Below are 13,968 nucleotides of genomic sequence, written 5' to 3'. Positions count from 1 at the left end.
ATATTCTGCATGAATTTCTTTATAACAAAGTAAAGGATTCTATTTTCTTACTGAGTTACTGAGCTTATTTATTTTGTTTTCTAAGCAGATGCTGTATATGACCTGCCTTGTTCCAGTGAAGACCAGTTTCTAGAACATGTTGAGGGACAGTCTGTGGCATGTAATGGACATTGCAAGTTCCCTTTTTCATCCAGAACCTTTTTGAGTTTCAAGTTTGATCATAATGCTATAATGAAAATCTTGGACCTTTGATAGCAACAGATGTATTATAGAAGTCCCAAGATCAGAGACCTGTTGTATTTGAGCGGGTGTCTCCTCAAGCCTTACCTTTCTCAGGTATTTTAAAGAAATGCAGGGAGGCAGTGTTTCTGAAAGGATTTTCTGTGCAGAAGAAAAGAGTATAAAGAAGCATGAGTTTGCACTGTAAATGCAGTTATAATCTTTTATACAGTTTTACCTTTTCAGTGTTTGAAACAAGTTTAATTTTTTTGTTTTTTTGAAGGGCATTTATTTTTATTCTGTGCGACTGGATCTTATTTTTTCTGGTCAAGAAAATAGTGTTTGAGTCATCATTTAGCCAAGGTAATGGGAATGCTTCACCTACCCATTACAGAGATTGCAATAATCGTTTACTTACATTGAAATTAAAAATAATAAACTTAAAATATCCAGTTATTAAGTGAACATAAAAGCTGAAATGTTGATGTTGATCGCAAGCCATCTGTCTTGGTGGCATTTTGTTTATTTCTCTGCTTCTAACCACTGAGGCTCTCTAATTCTCCTTTGCTTAGAGTTTTGTTGAAAGGAGTTATTCAGAGTCAACATGTTCAATATAATATTCATGTACAAAATGAACTCGTAGCACTTCATAAGGATAAAATTGGCAGCTTAGAGGAGGGATCCAGTTGGTGGGGAGTTGATGCTGTGATTTTGAGTTGTGCTGGGTACTTTCAGTAAACTTGTGAGTGCTGGAGAGAAAGCAAGGAGGCAAGGGCCCAGTAAGTATTTTGGGTCATGTCTTTACCATCCTGCCTCCAACCCTTTAGCACTGTACAATGATTTTGTTTATGTGAAAATTTCTTATATATTCCAGTTGTGTAAATATGTATGGAAAATTGACATTAGTTTTACATTGCACATCTGTGTGATCTGTGGAAATTGATGTTATATTAAGTTCCAGTTTTCAGTAGAGTGGAGTGAAATGCTTTTATTGGCATGCTGAAGCCCCTGGATGATGGGCATCAGAAGCAAAAGGGGTGTGCAGTTTACCTAAGAACAAATAAAGCATTTCACTAGGGTAAGATCAAAGCATGAAAGTAACATACATAACTCACTCCTAGGAATGTATTTTTCTCCTTTAGGATTCTTAAATCCAAATAAGGATGGTGATACCCATTTTGAGAAGGATTTTCAGCTGTAATTGAGGACAATCACCTGAGCTTTAAGTAGGGAGATACATTTTGGCTGCATCTGACCTCATTGAAGATAATTCTTAGGGGTGGGGTGAGGGACAGTTTGAGTCTATGCGTGTGTGTCTGTCATATAGGTTTTAATCTTTTTACATTTTTTACCAGTGGTATCCACAAAATATATTTCTGCTTATAAATGTTACTGTAGAAATCTTTATTCTGTATAGGTAGCCTATTTAATTAGAGGTTCTGCTTAACCTGTAGGACTTTTAAAAGAAGGGCTTTTGTAAGGATTCACTTTGTATTACTACTTTGCTTTAGATTTTAAATGGTTTGATTTTAAAGGAGAAATTCTATTTATTAATGAAAGTGTCACTCTTGGTGCTAAGCAGGAGAATTCACATTGATAGCAGTGTTTTGAGAATTAGGTTATCTGCAATCCTGCATATTTTAATGTGACTAATTTGTGAATCCTTCTGTGACTTTTCCTTTTTAATGCATTATATGATTATGTTTGGAAGCTCTTATTGTTCTTTTCAGAAATACAGCTGCTTTACTCGGGTCTCCTTGAGCCATTTTTATAGTTGGTCCAAGCATTCCAGGTTTCTGTTAAATTGTTAAAGAAGTGAAAACAGTTTGCCTAGCAGATGAATCATTTTCACTTGTTTACTGTCATCTGGAAACCATTTAATTTTTAATGTTTTAATGTATCTTTTTTTTTTGGCTTTTTAAAATGAGTGCTTTGGTCAGTCCTTCTGGTGCCTATAGGTTTAGACTTTTTAGCTGTCAATACTAAAGCATAAGCGATCAGAGTTTTCAGAAGTATGGACTCTGAGTATTTTCAAGAACCAACAAATTATCTTTAATTACAATAGTTATTGCTGTTGTGCTGCTTCATTTAATGCACTGTGGAACAAACTTAAGGGTATGGTTGGTATGTGATTGTGATAACTTAGACTTTTAGCTCTCTTGACAGTATGAGGTTAACATGTTAAAAGATGAGTTGAAGTTTATGTGTATGAAGTGACTTAACTATGCAGAAAATAGTTGGATGTACCTGTTTGATGTACATCTGTTGTACTTATTCCCTCTCATTGTTCAGGTTACCTTGAGACAGGCCATGCTTAGCACAGGACTAGATTTTCTCCTTTTGAGATACTTAAATATGGTTTGAGGAAATCAGATGATAAAGAAGTATGCCGAATATGCAATAATTTCCTTCTATTGAGTGCTGCATTTTAAGAAGCTAAATGAGAAGTGTAGCTATGTTGGCTTCATTATGTTTCATGTGTTTTGAGAGATAGATAGGTCTTTGAATTCACTTTTTAAATGTTCTGATGTTCCAACCACATGTTCCAAGGTGCAGTGCACTGTGAATCTTTCATTTTAAAAAATTTTGTAGGTGCTTTTATCCGTAACTTTAATGATTTATAGTTTAGATTAATAATACGTGTTAAATGAATTGTTTTTATACTTAACCATTGTAATCCAAAAGATAAGGGTATGGTTTACATGTTTTTTTTACAAGTTTTTGTTAAGAAATAGCAAACAAATGGTTTTAGGATTTCAAATAGGGATGCCCTCTGGAGACATGAACATTTGGAGAGGTCTGAGAATCTAATAGTTCTGTTAGCATGGGTGAAATTTGATTAAAATTGTTTGAAGTAGTATATAAAGGATAAAGTCTCCCAGTGCTATCAAAGGAAAGACATTGTAGAAATTGCTTGCTTTTTTGAGCTTTGAATACCTTTATTTTTGTATTAAATATCCATTAGTAAATACAGATAATGAAGATATATAGCAGAATTAATTTTATGCTATAAGATTAGGTTGTACTCTTTCTTTTGAAGGCTTTAATAATTTGTAATGTCAACTTGATTCTAAGTGAATGACATTCATCCACTATAGGAATTAAATTCCTTTCTACAACTCAACATATTGTGTTCTCTAGGAAAGTTAAGGTCTGTGTGCACTAAATCATTTCATTTCCTATTCCTTTACTTATCTATTCTCTTAGGTTTCTTGTTTTTTTTTTTTTTTAAACTCCAGCATTTAGTTAACTTAGTAAGTAGAGCAAAATCAATTAGAAAAATTAGACTTTTTGCTGAGTTGGTCTTCTTAACTATGTTACCTCTGTTGGCTTTTTATTTTTGTACAGGTGGACCTCTGCTCAGATTGTTTTGATTGACATCTATTGTGCCTCTGTATTCTCTGAGGCAGTGTTTTCTTTGTATATGAATCATAGTTGCATTCATTAACACTTCCTCATGATCTTGACTTTTTTCTAGCCTGGGGGAAGGGGTTCATGTGTATCATAAAGAGATCATTATTTTGTTTGGATGTTATTCTTTACCTTTATGTAAAAAGAGAACACTGTCTTAGAGAAACAACACTTTTGTTAACCTTAGTTGCTTATTTCTTATGTCCTAAAACTTTAAAGTGCATTTGTATAGTTGCCAGAAATTCTAAAAATGAACTTAAGATGGGCCTTCTCAGCATCTTTTTTCTTCCTAGAATTGAATTACTCTTGAAGTCTGCCTGCCTGTCAGAAGGTGGCAGATTGCAAATGAGCAGTACAAGCTTTGTCCCATGCTTTCAAAGTAGAGTTCTGGATTGCACATTCTAAAATTGGTGATAGATTAGTATTATAGAACAAAAAAGTGCCCTGAAAAGAAAAGATAGCTATAGTTGCTGGGCAGAGTATAAGAAGGACATTGTAGAAGATGTATCAATCCTTGAGTGCTGTACGATGCATCAAGTCTAAGCATAGTCTAATATATATAAGGCCATTGCCAAGCATTTTCTAACCCTGAATAAAGTTAGTATGATTGCCAAGCAATCCAGTGAATCTAAAGTAATTTTTCTCACTTTAAAGACCAGTGTTTGGGAATCTGGTCCTTTCTGTGCTGTATCATTGCAGAACTCCAGCCACTCTGAAGTGACTGCTTTCTTATAGGAAGGTAACCCAGAGTGCATACAGCTACAGTCAGTTGTATGAGGCAGCTATACATTTGTCCTGAATGGTTGATTATTCATTTCTTGTCAGCTAGTCTCCTTGTGACAAATAGCATTTATTATTGAAATAGTCCATAGCTAGTGAAAAGAATGAAGTTAACTCTCATACATGGGACTAAGTGTTGGCTTTTACCAGCAGAGTTATTCAGACTTTAGTATAAAGTACAAAGAAGTGTACAGAAAAGAAAACACACACACAAAAACACTATGATAAAACATAGAGGTTTTGTCTTAAAAAGTATTCATAATAGAATCTCTCATTCTGGTCCCCAGACTAATGAAATCACCAGTAAAGAGATTACATTTTCCTTGGGTCTTCTGTAATTAGCAGAGGGGATGATCTGTATATATTAGTAGCTTGAAAGCACAATCTAAAAAGAATTAACCTTCATAAGGTGTCTGCATTATCTGAGTAGTTGTTGGCCTAGGGAGCTCTGGGGAAAGAGATCGAATGCAGAAATCAGTTGCGGGTGTGTGTGTGATTTTTGTCTCCTCCTCATAGACTTTTTAGTCCTTTAGTCCAGGAAAACAGTGAGGCCCTGAATATATATTTGCTGCAGGTAGTTGGGTATTTTTCCTTATTGGCCAGTCTGTTGAGTGCCATTTTTAAAAAGTTTGTTAATCCTTTTTCTTGGTGTGACTGGCCAGGAAGCCATTGAGGTCTCCCCTCCCCTGTTTTTTCCTGGTGACTTGTCCCTTCTATTGATCTTTTTATTTGTGCTATATCCCTTTGGCCACTGTGAGAATTTGCAAGTAGTGAATTATATTTTGCCTTCTGGAGGTGACTTCACTTTGACACTTGGGCCACAAGCAGATAAGAAGGCTGTGAACACTTGTGTTCTTTTGAGTCTCAATGCATGTAGTTGTCAAATTGGTTGGGAACAGAAAACTTGTGTGTGGTTTAAGGTGAATTAGGCAGTATTTGCTGGTCCTCAGTCTTAAAGAGGTCTTAAGTAACATTCTTAGGATAGTAGAATTTTTGAGGTAAAGTGTAACACTTTAATCTACTTTGAATTGAATCTAAGGGCCTAAAACAATCTTAACAGCTACAAACTGGTAAATGAGTTGGGCACAATTCTACATTCTTTGTTATTTCTCCAGCTTTAAGAAATTAGCATATGGTTTTATGATATTTAGGAATAAACTATGGATGGCAGAAAATGAAAGCAAATTAAGGTTCTCAACTGTGAATGAACTTTAGAAAGGTGATGTCTTTTCCTTAGTAGTTCGGTTGATTAGATGTGTTAATGCTTTTGGAACATATGAGTAGCAGTGGACTTGCACTCTTCATGCACTGATAGAAAAGCACAAGACGCATCTGCAAGAATTTCTTTGTGCATTTCACTACTGTCCTACAGCACTGCTGTCTTTGTGGTCCATTTTAGGTTTATGTTTGGATGTTGCACAAGTAACTATTAAATGTCAAATGCAAGTGTCCAAAGAAATGAGCCTTTAATTTTACTTATTGTTTAAAGTTAGGACAGGAGACAGTTAACCCGACTTACACTTTTTAAATATTACAAACTCTTTTTCTTCAGTAACAATTAGGGAAGGACAATAAAATCACAAACTATTTTGCTTTATATATTTTTCTCTTACAATTATTTTTGAAGTTTCTTAGCTTAAAATCTTTTTAAAAATCATCTTTGATAGGTATTGACATCCTAGTTCTATGTACAATTCAGATGATTTTATCTCTTGGCTTTAATGAAACTTTAAAACAATCTTATTTCAGAGTGATTAATCAAATGGAATAATGTTCATGTATTAGCTAGCTTAAGTGAAATGTCTCTTAAGTAAGACTGTCTTTCATCTAACCAAAATAAGGTGTATAGTTTTGTTTGGGTAAGGAAGGGAATGAGAATTTTTTTTTTTAAATACGTATATTCTGTGCCTGTTTCTAAAACAAGATTTGAAGTGGCTTTTTTACACTATGCTGTGAAGATTAGATAATGTTGGAGGAAGATATATATATATATATATATATATATATATATAGTCTTAACACAATTTCCTTGGGACTAGGTTTTAATCTGTAAAAGAGAAAGATATTTATGCTGAGTCATGTTAAGCAAATTATTTGGGAGCGACAAGAGCTGGTCGACAAAAAATTGAAATGGTTTCACTAAATATTCAGTGAGAACTGGATTTTAGTATAAATGTAGTAACAAAATAGATTTGTAAACTGTTTCTTCAGTAATCATTATTGTCTTATGCAAAATGATTTAACATTTAATTTTTGCCTATATTATGGTCCTGTTTTATTACTTTACCTTTTTAGGGCATTTTAATGCTTGGAGAAAGATAAGTAACCTTTTAAGTGATTCTGTCTACAGTAGTGAAAAAGTTCTTACTACTTTTGATGAATTGTCAAACATTTAGGGAGAACTGAAAAAGGAACCCGAAAGTACCTGTGGGGTTTACCTTGGAATTAAAAGAATTTGAAACCTTTAGAGTGGATATTTGTTGTTTCTGGATTTATTTTAATGAGGTTCAACAATAGCTTTGTCTTTTTCCCTCAGTGTTAATGACAGGATAAGAACTGAATTTCACTTATAATGGGTGTAACTGTCATAAATAAAAGATTTCCGAGACTTGTGTTTGTGAGTTGGAGTTTGTTTGCAGGAGCATTGCATTTCCAAAGATGTGTTTGTTCTCTGTACCTTCCACAAAATGAATTGATGACTTCAACAGTTATTATGCTCTAATTTTTGAAAGTATTTTTGATGTAAATAATGCCAGTTTAGACACTGAAAACCTTAAGACAAAATGATGAGTTACTCAAATATTGGCTTTCTGTAAAAACATTGTTATTTGTAATACAGTACCAATAAAATTGGCTGCTTGAGCAGTTCTAATCCTACCTTTCTTCTGCTGTTACTTGTTATTGTAGGTTTTGAGTCACTCTTATTATGGTTGTCATCTCTGAAGTAATGAAAATTGATGAATATAGCATATATATATATATATATATAAAATAAGGTTACTAATAAGAAATGTTAAATGTTGAGTGTGTCTGCAAAAATGAAAATGGAAAAATCCATTTATTCCTCATTTTAAACAAGTTTGTTGCTTTAAAGCAAGATTATAGTGGAGGTCTTGAGATGTGAACCTGCTATGTACAATTCATCAATTCTTAAATAATGTACTAGAACCAGGCTTTACAGTAAAATGGTTGTCCTTGGATCCCAGGGGAGAAAGAAATACATTCTTCTCTGTTAAAGACCTCAATTCTATGATGCTGTTATTATCAAAGGTACTTTGCTTCTATAGTGAAAAGTTGATATAACATTCTTCCTGATAACATGTTACAAAGCTGCTTCCTATCTTGTAGGCATAGTCATGTATGACTTCCTTGTATTTTTAATTCTGTGCTGTAGTCCCTGTTTCAGTAATCTTTGAAAGGGAAAATAATCTTTCAATAGATTTTCCATTTATGCCAAAATTAAGGAAGTAAATAAAAATTGGTGATAAACAATGTTTCTTTGGCTGTTGGTGGTTTGATCTAGCCTTAATCCTAGGCCCTTAATTTGAGTCTCTTTAATATAAATATCTCAGATTTGATATTCACATATTTAATAGTTTTACAGGCGGGCAATCTTATCCTTAATTAAAACAAAGTACAGTGTGGAATTAGAAATATTTATTCAGAATATAAGAATGTTTGTAAAATATTATAAATGTCTCTGTATAAATAAATGGAGTTTTTTTTTAAACAATTCTATATCAAATAACACAAAGGAGCTATTTTACAGCAGCTAAAACTAAAGGCATCTGGAAACATTTAAAGCATACAAGTGAAGAATCTAAAAATTACAAGGTATAGTACAGTGTTAAGTAGCAACTTTAAAATGAGACTTTAAATACAAACAGCAGAACAATACTGACAGATGCAAACTTAGTCACATGTGCTTTAATAACTGGCAGTACATTCAAGCAGGTTTTTCTAATTCAAGTGGTATAAAAGCACATTTTCAAATAATAAACAAATTTCATGCAAAGTAAGTCTTGACAAGATGTCTACAAACTGATTAGAAGTAGGAAGGAAGTGAACATGTTTCATAATCTGCATTAGGGTCAAACAAAAGCACATTATTTGGGGGTCTCGATTTGCTTGGCAGTGCTGACATAAGCACTATAAGTGAATAGCAGGGTTCTACAAACAATATTTTCCCACATGAATTTGATTAGGAAGAAGTGCAAAAGCAAACGTCAAAGTAAGAACTATTTAAGCAGGGAATCTGTGTGAATGTGGTGGAATTCTGCATAAAATTGGTCTGTTCTGTTGAACTCCTATTAGCAGATGAATGACTATGGAAAGATGAAGTACTAAATTAAGGATGTACTACTAATCCAACAGCAGTTGCTATTTCTGAGACCAAATGGTGTTTGTCTTGTGCACATGCAAAAATCCCACTCAGATGTAATGTGGTAAGAGACAAAATATAACTGGTCCAGAAATGTAATGGTTGTCTGCATGTCAAACACATTTCCTCTACACAGGTATTAGAAGAATACGAATACACAAATAGCTGCTATTCAATTTTTGTACCTTTCCCCCCTTGTTTATATTTTAACAGCAACTTAGTGCTTAGTGATGCTGTAATGACAGCAGCCAGCTGTCAATTACATTGATAATTCTGGTTCCAATTCTGAGTTCTTGGCAGCAAAGGCATATCTCTTGGAGAGTAAACTTCAAGTATGTGAAACAGGAAGTACTTTAGAAGGGCACAGGTTCATGCTAATTTCAATAATGAAAAAATTTGAAGAAGGATTCCTGTAGCACATGTATTTTTGTTTTGTAACAAGTTGTCTTTGCTACAAATGCTCTAGGGAGTTTGTAAGCCTTATCAGAGGTGGTGATTATATCATTCTGTATGAAATGGGATAAACAAAAATTGCTGATTTTGCCCCAGTTTTTCTAGTGTTGTACAAAGCTGTCATGTACTGCAGAAAGAGGGGAGAAAAAGTTACTTATGTTCTCGCCCTTCCCTTAAAACCTTGGCAACCCTGTGACTGCACCCTAATTGAGATCAGTACAAAAATTTCAACCAACAGAAATTTGGGTTCTAAAAACTTTCTAAAGATAACATAGGCTGGCTATATTTAAAAGTAGGGGAAGCTGTAAACTTAGCATGATTTTTTTTCACTTAAAATTATTTGTAGAATGAAGGGGACATATTCCCAATTAGAAATTTGCAAATAATTTAAAGCTTTATGAAGGAGAGGACACTTTCAGATGTCATTAATAAAAGTTTTTTTTGTTTGTTTGTTTGTTTTGTAGTCCTGATGCTTTTCTAATAATTTCAAACAAGAGCATGACCCTGAGCTCTTGGGAGCTTTAAGGTAATGACAGTATTAAAAAAATAATTTCAGCATAAATGTTTGTGGGTCATAGAAAGCATCTTTAGAATTAGGCAGCTGTGGAAGTTAATTCATGCTAGTGACATAGCATTCCAGCCATGTCCAGATAACTGTAGGGCAGTTTTTCATTTAAAATAACATCCATAGGCAGCTAGGAAGTAGAAGACTTTCAGATAGTTTGAAGTTTTCCTTAGAAAACTTTCCTTAGGCTCTGACCTAAAGTGCCTTTCTTGACTAGAATGTCAAGGCTGTAATTTATGAGTTCTCTGAGATCCCTGTAAAATATTGCTGTGGGCCCAGAGGAAGACTTAGTAATAAGTACATGCATCTGAAAGGAGAATTAAGCACTTAGGCTTAACTGACATGTAATTTTTTATTAGCCTAACATTCCACTTTAAGGCAGAATGGAAACTAACTCCAGAAACTTGACATGCTAGCTGATAAGAGTGAATAGGAAACGCTAATTACCTCCTTTGGCAACGATGAAATATCCAGTGCATATCTGGGCCTAACTCATGAGAGGCAGGGACAGCACAACACATCTCAATTGTCTCATCACACCGTATTTAACCAAAAATGTCTCGAAAAGAAATCTTCCTTACTGCCTACAAGTACAGGGCGGTTTTGGTAACTGATACACATGGGTCTGGGTAGAATGCTGATCCAGCTGGTAGGCTCACACATCAACGAATGGTACTTGAGTTGTGGACTGAGGTCTCACTTGTGCCCTAGTGATTTTATTTGCCTCAATTCAACAATGGGTAGTATATTCTAAGGAAACAGTCAAATGGGACCTTTTGCTGTATTCCCACTTCTCCAAGAGCCAAAGACTGAACTTTGAACAGAGAGGCAAGTACCTAAAAAAGGCAACCACCAGAGAAAACAAAATACAAATTCTGAAGGTTTTTAACCTCAAATTAAAATCAATATAATTGTTTACCCAGAATGGAGATGTTAAACTAGCTCCTATTTAGAGAAAAATTCAGGTAGAGCCAGATTATACAAAAAGGAAAATGACCCAGATGCCTGCTCTCATTTATTTAATCAGTGTTGTTCAGTAGCTCTCAAAATCAGCATAGCCAAAAATGCCTGATACTTTACCGCCAACTAAGATTGTCTTAGGGAGGATTCGGAAAATATACTGAATGGAAATCAACTATTAGATAGTTTTTTTTATTCTGCATGTCTGTAAAACTGTTGATAATTTTGCCTGGGAAGTCCACCCACTTATATTTATTATGTTGAAGTATAAACTTAGGCTAAGTGGGATCTAATGGGGCCCGTGAAGGAAGTGCTGAGGCCGTTCCTGTCTGGAGGAATTACATGGCCTAAAGGGGTGAGTTTGCTGAGTTCCCTGATTTTACCTGGAGGGAGAATGGAGGCAGAGGTCAGTGGGCAGGATGTTATTCCTGGTCCCTATATATTTTTTTTTCAGTGTTTGTAAAAATGAAAACTGTCCATTTTATGCCTGTTTAATCACAAGAGAGAAAGCCATGCACATCTCAGTTTACTCTGTATAGGACATTTCCCTAGGTAAGCTGGAAAAATAATGAAAACTTATTTCATCCATAAAACTTATATATTCTTTTGCATAGTTTTCAGCCAGAACATTTTCCTCATGGCAAAATGTAACTTTGTCCAAAGAATGAAAAAAAAAATTTTTTTTTCCAATTAGAGGGACAAACCTTGACTAAATCAGGGGTAGATAGAAATGGGCGAGCACCCAAAAACTGATACAGACTCATACCAGTTGATGGGGCTTCCCCTTCAATGAGCATTGTTGTTACTTTTAGAGTCAAAATTACTGTCCTTCTAGATGGTGGCTTTCCCATTTCACCGAAGGCCTATGGACTTGAATCATGCTCTCTGAAAATACACCCACCCGTAGCTCATGGATGAGGAGGATTCTACTATGGTGACTTGATCATTAAGCACAAAAACTTAAGTGGTAGTTAACTGTGGCATTAGAACCCATTTCTCACAAGAGTCTTGCTGTGGTCTCTGGGGCTAGGGAAAAAAAGGCAATGGTCCTTTAATTATCAGTGTAGAACTGAAAAACAGAAGGGGTAAAATAGTGAAGGCTACAGTAGAAAAGGGATGATAAATTTAAGATGGAAGACACCCCCCCCCCCGAAAGAATTGAGGTACTTGGAACCTTTTAAGCACCATGTGCTGGTCATCGCCATATATTTTGGGGTGTGTGTGTGTCGGGGGGTAAAGTGTACAACTGTTCCTCACCTCATCCTGCAGTCATGACAGCAGGAGGTAAGTGTTGAATTGGGGTTTACTAGCATTCTCTTAGACAGTGGGAACAGTTTTGCAAAACATTCAGTATCTTCTTGGTGTCTGGCAATGCACAGCCTCAGTCCAGAGCTACAAATGTACTCATGGGGATTTATTTTGATTCAGGAGAACAGCAATTATGTAGTGCCCTGCAGCTGGGAAGAAGTTCTAATACCACTTCTCTGCTCTTGAAGAGACCTGATAGAAATTTTAATTCCACTACATCGTCCATGATTCTCAGCCCTTATTCAGTCTTGGCTATTAAAGAAGGGTCCACTGGGAGGGAAAACATCAGAATCCTTTTCAGCCTTGCCACCATGATTACAGGGGAAGGATGTTTTTAGATTCTTCTAATATAAAACTGTTGAGGCACAGCCTTGGTTTTGCTCTACTTGGAACTTCAGTGTATCTAGGACTGTGACACCTATGTGCCATCTTCTGTGGCCTGAAACTCCCAGTGGCACCTCTGAGACAACCTTTAACTTGGACTTGGACTTGGACAACAAAGCCTTGTTGCAGTCAGCAGTTTTTAGATGTTGGATACGTATAGTCGATGTCAGAGATTTCCCCTAAAGGAGGAAAGAAGAGAAATTGGGGGTGCCAGAAAATGAGCCCTCTGTCTACAAAAAAGAGGAAAAAAAGGTTAATCTTAACACAAGGAAAATCTTAACACAACTGCTTGGGATCTCACTGATGCACAGAAAAGGTGGGGGAGCGAGAAAGTGAGTGCTGAAAGTAGAAGCAAGAGCCTGCCGAGCACAGTGCAGAGCCTGTGCTGACACACTGTCCGTGCCCCAAGAGGAGGAGCAGGATCCTGTGGAGACAGTCTTGGTGTCAGCAAGGCCACTCACCCCAGGGTCTGAGTACGAGGCACTCCCTCCTTCAAGCGCTGACCTCCCTGGAACCTTCCCTTTCCTCCTCCCAGCAGGTTCAGTAGCCTGCTAGAATTTTGCCCGTCGGGCAGAACTGTGGTGCCTGAGTGCCCATTAAAGCGAAGTTTCGTTGGTGTGTGGCCTGGAGTTCTCCTCCTCCAGCAGAGCTATTCGTTGCTTGAGCATCCTCACTTGGGTCTCATGCCTCTCCACCATGGCCATCATCTGAGACTCCAACTTCTTCAGCTTGTTTTGATGCTTCTTCTTTGCTTTCTCATAGGCAGCCACCAGGTTGCTAAGTGGGAACAGGGAAATGTGAACATTGGTACTGCATAGCATGAGACACACTGTCCTGTCCACTGGCTCGCCAGGTCTAGTGAGCTCTGCTCTTGAGAAACATCTGGTAGCCTCTTCAGTAAGACTCTAACCAGGTGGTTATGAGAAGCACAGTGCCAGGATCTCAAAACTCGGGGCTCATCTATTGGCTCATTCATGATTAATCTAGCCCCTCTGCTAAGGTATTAGGAAGTATTGTGAATAAGAGTCAACCAATAATGCAGAAAAGGTAATGAGTTCCAAAGTGTGTTACTTAAATACAAGCAGTGGGTCTACTTGTTGCCCCAATGGTCAAGTGTAAATTACACGAGTGGTCCAGAAGCAATGCAGTGTAAGTGACCTCCCTTAGGATTGGAGAGAGATTTCATGCTTTGTGCTAGCTGGATTCAGAGCATTCAGTTAGACCGTAAGAAAATGCTGCCAGCCAAATAAATACTACATGGGTCTTGGTGAACTGTTTCTGCACCAGAGCACCATGGCTTGGGTCAGGGAGTGAGAACCACTAAGTCCAGATATGCTCTCTGGTCCAAAACTGTACCTAAGTCCCTTCCATGTACATCCATATTACCCCTTAAACTGCTATTTAGGGGGTCTGTGAAATCTTGACCTTTCACTACACATCTGTATGAAGTCAGATGTTCTCAATATACTTCAAAATATTTTGGCTATAAGAGATTAAACGACATAGA

General features: G+C 36.3%; 2 protein-coding genes across 5 annotated transcripts in view; one reads left to right on the top strand and one right to left on the bottom strand.

The window, feature by feature from the left end:
• Dcp2 (decapping mRNA 2) overlaps window positions 1–6,391 on the top strand; it is a 41,133-nt gene extending 34,742 nt beyond the window's left edge. For both annotated transcript variants that reach the window (XM_047556682.1, XM_047556683.1), the window contains one exon: window positions 89–6,391. In XM_047556682.1, coding sequence (XP_047412638.1) covers window positions 89–252 — 164 coding nt within the window. In that variant the 3' untranslated portion in view covers window positions 253–6,391. The remainder of the gene's footprint in view (window positions 1–88) is intronic.
• A 4,501-nt stretch (window positions 6,392–10,892) lies between these two features.
• Window positions 10,893–13,968, bottom strand: part of Mcc (MCC regulator of WNT signaling pathway) — a 463,169-nt gene continuing 460,093 nt past the window's right edge. For all 3 annotated transcript variants that reach the window (XM_047556679.1, XM_047556680.1, XM_047556681.1), the window contains one exon: window positions 10,893–13,238. In XM_047556679.1, coding sequence (XP_047412635.1) covers window positions 13,058–13,238 — 181 coding nt within the window. In that variant the 3' untranslated portion in view covers window positions 10,893–13,057. The remainder of the gene's footprint in view (window positions 13,239–13,968) is intronic.

The sequence above is a fragment of the Sciurus carolinensis genome, chromosome 6 (genome assembly GCF_902686445.1).
Source record: "Sciurus carolinensis chromosome 6, mSciCar1.2, whole genome shotgun sequence".
NCBI classification, from domain to species: domain Eukaryota; kingdom Metazoa; phylum Chordata; class Mammalia; order Rodentia; family Sciuridae; genus Sciurus; species Sciurus carolinensis.
The sequence above is the reverse complement of the archived record's forward strand: the minus strand, read 5'-3'. Positions and strand labels throughout refer to the sequence as shown.